A 10,631-nucleotide genomic window follows, 5' to 3' on the forward strand; every position below is an offset into this window, starting at 1 on the left:
ATGCTGCAGAAATGTTTTGGTACCCTTCCCCAGATCTGTGCCTCAACACAATCCTGTCTCGGAGCTCTATGGACAATTCCTTCCACCTCATGGCTTGGTTCTTGCTCTGACATGCTCTGTCAACTGTGGGACCTTATATAGACAGGTGTGTGCCTTTCCAAATCATGTCCAATCAATTGAATTTACAACAGGTGGACTCCAATTAAATTGTAGAAACATCTCAAGGATGATCAATAGAAACAGGATGCACCTGAGCTCAATTTCGAGTCTCATTCAGCAAAGGGTCTGAATACTTATGTAAATCATTTTGTGTTTAATACATTTGCAAAACATTTATAAAAAAGCTTGTTTCCGCTTTGTCATTATGGGGTATTGTGATGTCATTATGGGGTATTGTGATGTCATTATGGGGTATTGTGATGTCATTATGGGGTATTGTGATGTCATTATGGGGTATTTTGTGTAGATTGTTGAGGAAATTGTTTTATTTAAACCATTTTAGAATAACACTGTAACGTAACAAAATTTGAAAAAAGTCAAGGGTTCTGAATACTTTCCAAAGAAACTGTAAGTGATTGAGAAGAGAGCATCATTGCTATATTCTAATTAAAATCATTGACCCATCGTAACGGCATTCATAGGAGGAAGGTGAGGACCAAGGTGCAGCGTGGTACATGTTCATATTATTTATTTGAAACTGAACACTAAAATGCAAAACAACAAAGAGAACAACCGAAACAGTTCTGTCAGGTGCAGATACACAAAAACAGAAAGCAACAACCCACAACTAACAGTGGGAAAACAGGCTACCTAAGTATGGTTCTCAATCAGAGACAACGAAACAGAGACAGCTGTCCCTGATTGAGAACCATACTTGGCCAAAACATAGAAATACAAAACCTAGACATGCAAACATAGAATGCCCACCCACATCACACCCTGAACAAACAAAACAAAAAAATCTACGGTCAGAGCGTGACACCCATAAGAGAACACATGACCAAAGCCAGGCATGACCCATATAGAATTAAAATAACATTATTCTTAATGAGAAATATAATCTAGTAAACAAATGTTTGCATAACCAAAGACATGAAAACTGGTGGGAACATTGTATTTAGCTAGGATTTCATAAGGCCAGGAAGGTCATTGAGACATCAGTTAATGTTGCTAGTTTAGGGATGAAGATAGTGAAGGTTCATCAATGTTAAGGATGTTTTTTTAATTTGACGTGGAAACAATGTTTATTCAACCAGTGGGAGGCTTGTAAAAGCCCACAGGAAAGTGGAATGAGGAACTCTTCATTGAGACAATCATGAAACAGCAATCTGTGGGTGAGTTGTAGTGGATATTATAATATAAGGATCTGCTGGAGTCCAAGTCAAACCAAGATTCTTTATTTCTGAGCTCAGAGAGAACAACAGAGTTTGGTATTTTATTAGGATGCCCATTAGATGTTGTAAAAGCAGCAGCTACTCTTCCTGGGGTCCACACAGAACATGACACATAATACAGAACATCAATAGACAAGAACAGCTCAAGGACAGAACTACATACATTTTGACAAAACTAGAGCCTGCAGAACTTGCTTTGTGGAGAGTAGTGTCAAAAAAGCAGAGCATCTCTTTATTATGGCTAGACCTCTCCCCATCTTTACAACCATTTAATCTATATGTTTTGACCATGACAGTTTACAATCTAAGGTAATGCCAAGTAATTTAGTCTCCTCAACTTGTTCAACAGCCACACAATTCATTACCAGATTCAGCTGAGGTCTATAACTTAAGGAATGATTTGTACCAAATACAATGTTCTTAGTTTTAAAGATGTTCAGGACCAGATTATTACTGGCCACGCATTCCAAAACAGACTGCAACTATTTGTTAAGGGTTTCAGTGACTTCATTAGCTGTGGTTGCTGGTGCTTATATGGTTGAATCATCAGCATTCATGGACACACATGCTTTGTTTAATGCCAGTTGCAGGTCATTGGTAAAAATAGAAAAGAGTAGAGGGCCTAGAGAGCTGCCCTGCGGTACATCACACTTCATATGTTTGACATTAGAGAAGCTTCCATTAAAAACCCTCTGAGTTCTATCAGATAGATAGCTCTGAACAGAGGTCGAAAAGCCATAGCACACACATTCTTAAACAACAGGTTATGGTCAATAATATCAAAGGCTGCACTGAAATCTAACAATAGAGCTCCCACAATCTTCTTGTTATCAATTTCTCTCAACCAATCATCAGTCATGTGTCTCAGTGCAGTACATGTTGAGTGCCCTTCTCTATAAGCATGCTGAAAGTCTGTTGTTCTTTTGTTTACAGATTTGGTAAAACACAATTTTTTTCCAACAGGTTGCTAAGAGCTGGCAGCAAGCTTATAGGTCTGCTGTTAGAACCAGTAAAGGCCGCTTTACCACTCTTGGGTAGTGGATTAATTTGGCTTCCCTCCAGGCCTGAGAACAAAGACTTTCCTCTAGGCTCAGATTAAAAATATGTCAGATAGGAGTGGCTATAGAGTCAGCTACCGACCTCAGTAGCTTTCCATCTAAGTTGTCAATGCCAGGAGGTTTGTCATTATTGATCGATACCAATTGTTCCACCTCTCCCACACTAACTTTACAACATTCAATACTTGCACTGCTTTTCTTTCATGATGTTTTTTTCCATCATTCTTTATATCATTGATCTTGGCTTCTTAATGAGTTTATTATTTTTGTTGAGTTTGGTCACATAATTTCTCAATTTGCAGTTCATAAAACAACAAGCTGTGCAGCCAGACTTATTAGCCACTCCTTTTGCCCCAACTCTTTCAAACATACAGTTTTTAAATTCCTCATCAATCCATGGAACCTTAACATATCTAACAGTCAGTTTCTTAACAGGTACATGTTTATCAATAATTGGAAGAAGCAATTTCATCTGGTAAAAACAGGTCAACACATTATCAGTCAACAATATAAGACAATGGGAGCACTGTGTATGTTCTCTGAGGAGTTGTGAGTCAATGAGATGTGAAATATCAATATACATGCTAAGAGAAGTAATTTCTCTCTCCTGTGTGGATTCTCTAATGACGTTTAAGTGATTGTTATGAGTAATATGTTTTCCTAAAATCTAACCTTCTGTAAAGCCTTCTCCTCTGTGTCATGCTCTTTCAGGCTTCCTAAATGGGCAAAAGCTTTGCGCCCTGGGAGGAGTGGTAATGCATCTCCCCTGTGTGTATTATCTTGTGCTGTTTCAGGGTCCCTAACTGGTTAAAACACTTGCCACACTGGGAGCAGGGGTAAAGCTTCTCCCCTGTGTGTATTCTCTTGTGCTGTTTCAGGGCCCCTAACTGGTTAAAACACTTGCCACACTGGGAGCAGGGGTAAGGCTTCTCCCCTGTGTGTATTCTTTCGTGTTTTTTCAGATCCCCTGTCCCATTGAAACACTTGCCACACTGGGAGCAGGGGTAAGGCTTTTCCCCTGTGTGTATTCTTTCGTGTTTTTTCAGATGCCCTGCCCAGGTGAAACACTTTCCACACTGGGAACATTGGTAAGGCTTCTCCCCTGTATGAATTTTCTCATGAGCTTTTAGGTGTTCTTTCTGCCTATACATCTTTTCACATTGCGAGCAGTGGTAAGGCTTCTCCCCTGTGTGTATTCTCTCATGTCGTTTCAGCTCCCCTGACTGGACGAAACACTTTCCACAGTGGGAGCAGTGGTAAGGCTTCTCCCCTGTGTGCATAGGCTTCTCCCCTGTGTGTATTCTCTCATGTCGTTTCAGCTCCCCTGACTGGTTGAAACACTTTCCACAGTGGGAGCAGTGGTAAGGCTTCTCCCCTGTGTGTATTCTCTCATGTCGTTTCACCTTCCACAAATCGTTAAAACGCTTTCCACAGTGGGAGCAGTGGTAAGGCTTCTCCCCTGTGTGTATTCTCTCGTGTCGTTTCAGCGTCCCCAAATTGTTACAACCCTTTCCACACTGGGAGCAGTGGTAAGGCTTCTCCCCTCTGTGTATTCTCTCGTGCCGTTCCAGCTTCCCCAAATCGTTAAACCGCTTTCCACACTGGGAGCAGTGGTAAGGCTTCTCCCCTCTGTGTATTCTCTCGTGCCGTTCCAGCTTCCCCAAATCGTTAAAACTCTTTCCACACTGCATGCAGCGGTAAGGCTTCCCCCTTGTGTGTATTCTCTCATGAGTTTTCAGGTTTCCTTTCTGGTTAAAACTCTTTCCACACTGGGAGCAGTGGTAAGGCTTCTCCCCAGTGTGTATTCTCTCATGTTGTTTCAGCTCACATAAGTGGTTACAACCCTTTCCACAGTGGGAACACTGGTGTCGTCTTGCTGGTTTGGACGTCCCTGGCTCTGGTTCCTCTGAATCTGGTCTTTCTCCTGCCAAAGACAGTGTTTTTTAAAAATAGAGACCCGAATGAAACCTCCACATGATAAAACGGCCTTGCTACGAGGGTAAATCCTAATCAGATCCCTCAATAACCTAAGGCCCGTTTTAACAATCTCAGTGTGATTTTAAAACAAATGTTGTAGAGTTTCCTGGTAATTACTGACAATGTTTACACTACTTATTTATTCATTCTGTTTTCGTCAGAACACAAAAAACTAAACAGTTCTAGGACACTCAAGACACAGACGTCACTGGATTCCAATCGAGCAGGTAGTTCTAAATATATAACTTTCATAGCTGTATGATACAGAATGCGACCTACAGTCGTGGCCAAAAGTTTTGAGAATGAAAAATATTAATTTCCACAAAGTTTGCTGCTTCAGTGTCTTTAGATATTTTTGTCAGATGTTACTATGGAATGCTGAAGTATAATTACAAGCATTTCATAAGTGTCAAAGGTTTATATTTACAATGACATTAAGTTGATGCAGTGTATATATTTGCAGTGTTGACCCTTCTTTTTCAAGACCTCTGCAATCTGCCCTGGCATGCTGTCAATTAACTTCTGGGCCACATCCTGACTGACGGCAGCCCATTCTTGCATAATCAATGCTTGGATTTTGTCAGAATTTGTGTTTTTTTTATGTTTGTCCACCCGCCTCTTGATGATTGACCACAAGTTCTCAATGGGATTAAGGTCTGGGGAGTTTCCTGGCCATGGACCCAAAATACTGATGTTTTGTTACCCGAGCCACTTAGTTATCACTTTTGCCTTATGGCAAGGTGCTCCATCATGCTGGAAAAGGAATTGTTCGTCACCGAACTGTTCCTGGATGGTTGGGAGAAGTTGCACTCGGAGGATGTGTTGGTACCATTCTTTATTCATGGCTGTGTTCTTAGGCAACATTGTGAGTGAGCCCACACCCTTGGCTGAGAAGCAACTCACACATGAATGGTCTCAGGATGCTTTACTGTTGGCATGACACAGGACTGATGGTAGCGCTCACCTTGCCTTCTCCGGACAAGCTTTTTTCCGGATGCCCCAAACATTCGGAAAGGGGATTCATCAGAGAAGTCAGCAGTCTCACCAATCCCTGTAACTTTTGCAGAATATCAGTATGTCCCTGATGTTTTTCCTGGAGAGAAGTGGTTTCTTTGCTGTCCTTCTTGACACCAAAAGTCTTCGCTTCACTGTGCGTGCAGATGCACTCACACCTGCCTGCTGCCATTCCTGAGCAAGCTCTGTACTGTTGGTGCCCCGATCCCGCAGCTGAATCAACAAGCCTTCTTCACAACAATTGAACCGCTCTCCTTGAAGTTCTTGATGATCCGATAAATGGTTGATTTTGGTGCAATCTTACTGGCAGCTATATCCTTGCCTGTGAAGCCCTTTTTGTGCAAAGCAATGAGGACGGCACGTGTTTCCTTGCAGGTAACCGTGGGTGACATATGAAGAACAATGATTCCAAGCACCACCCTCCTTTTGAAGCTTCCAGTTTTGGGGGAGATTCAGTTAATTTGCATAGAAAATAGGGACTTTGCAATTAATTGCAACTCATCTGAACACTCTTCATAACATTCTGGAGTATATGCAAATTGCCATCATACAAACTGAGGCAGCAGATTTGGTGAAAATTAACATTTGTGTCATTCTCAAAACTTTTGGCCACGACTGTACACACTTCCTTAAACATAAAATAAGTAAATAAGTAATTTTAAGTGGAAGTCCAAAACTTGTTTTTAAGTTGAAGACACAAAGCACATCAGTAAAATCTCCCCGTTGTTGAAAGGGTTCGACACCTGCTGTTTTAGTGGCCCAATTTATTATTTAGACGTTCACAGGTTTTCAACATTTTGACTATCGCTGATGTCATATTTTGGGTAAAGTAAAAAATAAAGTGAAATATTTGGAAAGATGTTCCTAAAACTGATAGAAACTACAATAATCTTTTACATCCCTGTTAGTTAACATTAGTTAGTTAACATGTATTCTCTGCCAAGATAATCCATCCACCTGACAGGTGTGGCATATCAAGAAGCTGATTGACCAGCTTGATTATTACACAGGTGCACCTTGTGCCGGGGAAAATAAAAGTCACTAGTCACGTTTTGCAGCTGTTTCAGGACAGCACTACAGGGATTCTATTCAACAAACTTTAATAACTAGGGTTAATACCTGCCTGGCGCACCAACAAAACTTTATCTTTACCCCCCTCTAACAATACCGCTACAGAATTAGCATAGTAGGCCATGTAACTTAAGGTAATCTGAAATATTATTATTATTCCTTGACACCCATTCTGAAACTCACTGCAGCTCTTTGTAAGTGTTGCTGTCATTTCAGTTTCCGTGGTAACTGACGTGTACAGTGTTGAGTCATCCGCATACAGACACACACTGGCTTTACTCAAATGTCGTTGGCATGTCGTTGGTAAAGATTGAAAAAGGTAGGTGCCAAACAGCTGCCCTGGGGAATTCCTGATTCTACCTTGATTTTGTTGTACAGGCTTCCATTAAAGAACACTCTTTGTGTTCTGTTAGACAGGTAGCTCTGGGGCGGCAGGTAGCCTAGTGGTCAGAGCGGTAGGCTAGTAACCGAGAGATTGCTGGATCGAATCCCTGAGTTGACAAGGTAAAACTCTGTCGTTCTGCCCCTGAACAAGTGGGTGGATTAGTGGGAAGCCACACATTGGTACAATGTTCTGTGTTATTCATATTGTTACAGGTCGTCATTGAAAATAAGAATTTGTTCTTAACTGACTTGCCTAGTTAAAGAAAGGTCACATTTTAAAAGAAAAACTCTTCATCCACAATATAGCAGGGGGTGTAAAGCCATACGTTTTTTCAGCAGCAGACTATGATCGATAATGTCAAAAGCCGCACTGAAGTCTAACAAAACAGCCCAAACAATATTTTTATCGTCATCAATTTCTCTCAGCCAATCAGTCATTTTTAAGTGCTGTGTTTATTGAATGTCCTTCCCTATAAACCTGATCACAGCTTTCCTCAGTATTAGTTAATTAATTAACAGTGTCTAGAGTTTAGTTTGCCTGTTCAACAGTCTTGTAAAGATAGGGGGGTTGACTGGGACAGGCAATGTAATATCCATAATGTTTTAAGGATAAGTTTTTGTAAAACAAGCCCCTTCCATTGGATCATCTTGAAATTTTCTCTCTAAAGCTAACTTTCATCAAGGTTTCATATGGTCTATTGGTTTCTCTCTTTTCATTGGCAGAATAATTTTTCAGTGTTATGATATTCATAACATCCATATCCACCAGTCTATCTTCCTGTCAACTAACAGATCTCCACTGGTTGTCCTGGTAACAGATACCGGTGGGCAGATCTATTGTATTTGTTCAAACTAAACTACAGCACTTACTTTGATGAGTCAAATCTGATCCTTTCATCTCTTCTCCTACCCTCACAGTTCCACTCAGCCCCGTTGTTTTCCTGAAGTCCACCAGCAGCACAGACAACCTCTTCATACCCAGCAGTAAGGTGCGACCGGGAGAGGCACGACACATGGACTCCGGGAGGCTGGAAGGGCTAGCGTTGTCCTAGTAACCATAAAGAGGGGACACAGATACACATCATTATGGATGGTGATGTCACTGTTGTCATAAAGTGCTCTACAGAAACCCAGCCCAAGCCGATAAAGCAAGCTGTATGCTAGACCAGATCAAGCTGTACCATCTGGTGTTCTGATCTGGAGAGACTCTTCTCTGCCTCGTCAGCATCAGGATGTTGTTGAGGCTCCGTAGAGGATCCACCATAGTCATGTCTCTCTCCTGTGTGAATGAGAACATCAAACAGATGGTAAACTTATGATCTTCTATTGCAATCACAGAGTCTTACAAGAGGCATGAATATGTCTAAAAAAGGCCTAAAATGGCCACTTTCATCTTGATTTCCTAAAAAAATATTTGTGATGCAAATGTAAAAGGGTTGTTCCACAAAATGGGTGCCTCTTTTATATTTTAAGTAGAACATACGCAGCAATATTGAATTTTAAGACCGTTATACTAGATGAGGGGAACTTTAATGTCGACCACATGGAGAATTCAATACATCTAATTGAAAAGTCGCAAAAGTATATGAACCAATGGCAGATCGACCATTTAACAATTCCTACAGTAAGAATGCCCATTAAAAACACCCACATTAGTTCAACAACTGCATAGTTTGTGTCCCTATTTTTAAGACAGTACTCACTGGTGTCAATCGGATCTTCTGTCTCCTCCTTTTTCACTCTCAAAACGTCTTCCTCCTTCACGTTTATTAAGATAGCATCCTCTTCCTCTCTAAAAGGTTCTTTCTCTTCTTTCACTATAACAGCCTCCTCTTCCTCCTTTTTCATTCTGAAAGATTCTTTCTCCGTAAAGCAGACCTCTTCATTAGCAATGGAGGAGTAGTTCAGTGAGCTCATGGTCAGGGATGTTAGCTAGCTAGCTAGCTAGCATTAGCGACTAGCCTAGTGCTAACCTCAGTATCAATCTTTAACAAGTTTGTAAATTGAACAAGCACATTAGGTTAAAGTTCACCAGTAGATACGTCAACCGAAATTTGTTTAAAACACTGAGATTAGCTAATGTACAATAACATGGTCTAAAGAATCAATATTTTAGTTTTATGTTGTCTAGCAAGCTACCGAGGTGGTTGAAAGAGTTGGCGCCTTGTTGTTCCTGAAGAAGCATCCCGTCCAGTCCATTATACGTCACGCAAGAAGCATCACCTGAAAGACGCCCATCGCCATCTGCTGACTGGAGTGGGTAACGCAGTTTGGAAACAATAGGTACTACACTTTTTGTGTTGGAAAGAACGTCATAATAATTTAACAATAAACATATATATTTTCTCTTACGTCTTACAAATAACACTTTCCTGTACACAGACGTAGAAGCTTAAAATGAATCCCTCGACTCACCTGTGTCCCCGCACATTGACTCTGTTCCGGTACCTCCTGTATATAGCCTCCACATTGACTCTGTTCTGGTACCTCCTGTATACAGCCTCCACATTGAGGCTGTAATGGTACCTCCTGTATATACCCTCCACATTGACTCTGTTCCGGTACCTCCTGTATATACCCTCCACATTGACTCTGTTCCGGTACCTCCTGTATCATTTATGAACATTTGAACATCTTGGCCATGTTCTGTTATAATCTCCACCCGGCACAGCCAGAAGAGGACTGGCCACCCCACATAGCCTGGTTCCTCTCTAGGTTTCTTCCTAGGTTTTGGCCTTTCTAGGGAGTTTTTCCTAGCCACCGTGCTTCTACACCTGCATTGCTTGCTGTTTGGGGTTTTAGGCTGGGTTTCTGCACAGCATTTTGAGATATCAGCTGATGTACGAAGGGCTATATAAATCAATTTGATTTTTCATATGACAACACTGAAGAAATTACACTTTGCTACAATGTAAAGTAGTGGAGTGTACAGCTTGTATAACAGTGTAAATTTGCTGTCCCCTCAAAATAACTCAACACACAGCCATTAATGTCTAAACTGCTGGCAACAAAAGTGAGTACACCCCTAAGTGAATATGTCCAAATTGGACCCAAAGTGTCAATATTTTGTGTGGCCACCATCATTTTCCAGCATGGAGTACACGTCCTGGTAATCCGTCTGGCCCTGCGTTGTGATCTGAGGACCCATGCCAAACCTTTTCAGTCTCCTGAGGGGGAATAGGTTTTGTTGTGCACTCTTTATATAGCCAAATTATTTTTCACCCAGGAAGCTCCGGTAAACAGTGGTTGTTGTGCACTGCTGCCACCACCAGGCCTGGAGTTAGCGAGCTGTGTTAGCGAGCTGTGTTAGCGAGCTAACTGCCTACCGATCAACCTATTGTGTGTATTGAACATTCATATTGGACAGCCTTACCTATAGAGTAGCACCACCACCCATCAGCCCATTCTCTTCTTGAAGTCAAAGCCACAGTGTATTGTTGCTATAGGAGTTTATAATTAATAATCCTATTAATTTCAAGCCACACTAAGATGTCACCATACTTTTCATTTAAAGCCCCACTATGTAAGACATACATCATCAGAGTGGGCCTCCAACTTAAATGTAAACAATGGAGCAAATGCATCACATGTGAACATCACTTGATTATCGGAGGGGTGTATTATGACATCATATAGAACTACTCAGACATTCCAAATCAGGCTTCATCCATATCATGAAGGTGGATATTGATCCAACCATTTCCAAAGTAATGACCGGGCTGATGGAAACAGG

At 41.2% G+C, this 10,631-nt stretch overlaps 1 protein-coding gene across 1 annotated transcript; it reads right to left on the reverse strand.

Annotated features, from left to right (window-relative positions):
• Window positions 1-2,802: 2,802 nt before the first annotated feature.
• On the reverse strand, window positions 2,803-8,815 carry LOC118947698 (zinc finger protein 135-like). Its single transcript, XM_036972686.1, has 2 exons — window positions 8,777-8,815; window positions 2,803-4,296 (listed from the first exon to the last, which is right to left on the reverse strand). Exons 1-2 carry the CDS (start codon window positions 8,813-8,815, stop codon window positions 3,169-3,171), a joined length of 1,167 nt encoding a protein of 388 aa, XP_036828581.1. The 3' UTR covers window positions 2,803-3,168.
• Between the last annotated feature and the right edge of the window lie 1,816 nt (window positions 8,816-10,631).

Source organism: Oncorhynchus mykiss, unplaced genomic scaffold (genome assembly GCF_013265735.2).
Source record: "Oncorhynchus mykiss isolate Arlee unplaced genomic scaffold, USDA_OmykA_1.1 un_scaffold_189, whole genome shotgun sequence".
Classification (NCBI taxonomy): Eukaryota; Metazoa; Chordata; class Actinopteri; order Salmoniformes; family Salmonidae; genus Oncorhynchus; species Oncorhynchus mykiss.

What these genes read in the sequence shown, in the direction of transcription:
- LOC118947698 (XM_036972686.1), bottom strand. Translation starts at nt 8,815, where the DNA reads ATGAGCTCACTGAACTACTCCTCCATTGCTAATGAAGAG. An exon ending in CCTCCATTGCTAATGAAGAG is followed by an intron (nt 4,297 to 8,776) that starts GTCTGCTTTACG and finishes CACTGTGGAAAG; the next exon opens with GGTTGTAACCACTTATGTGA.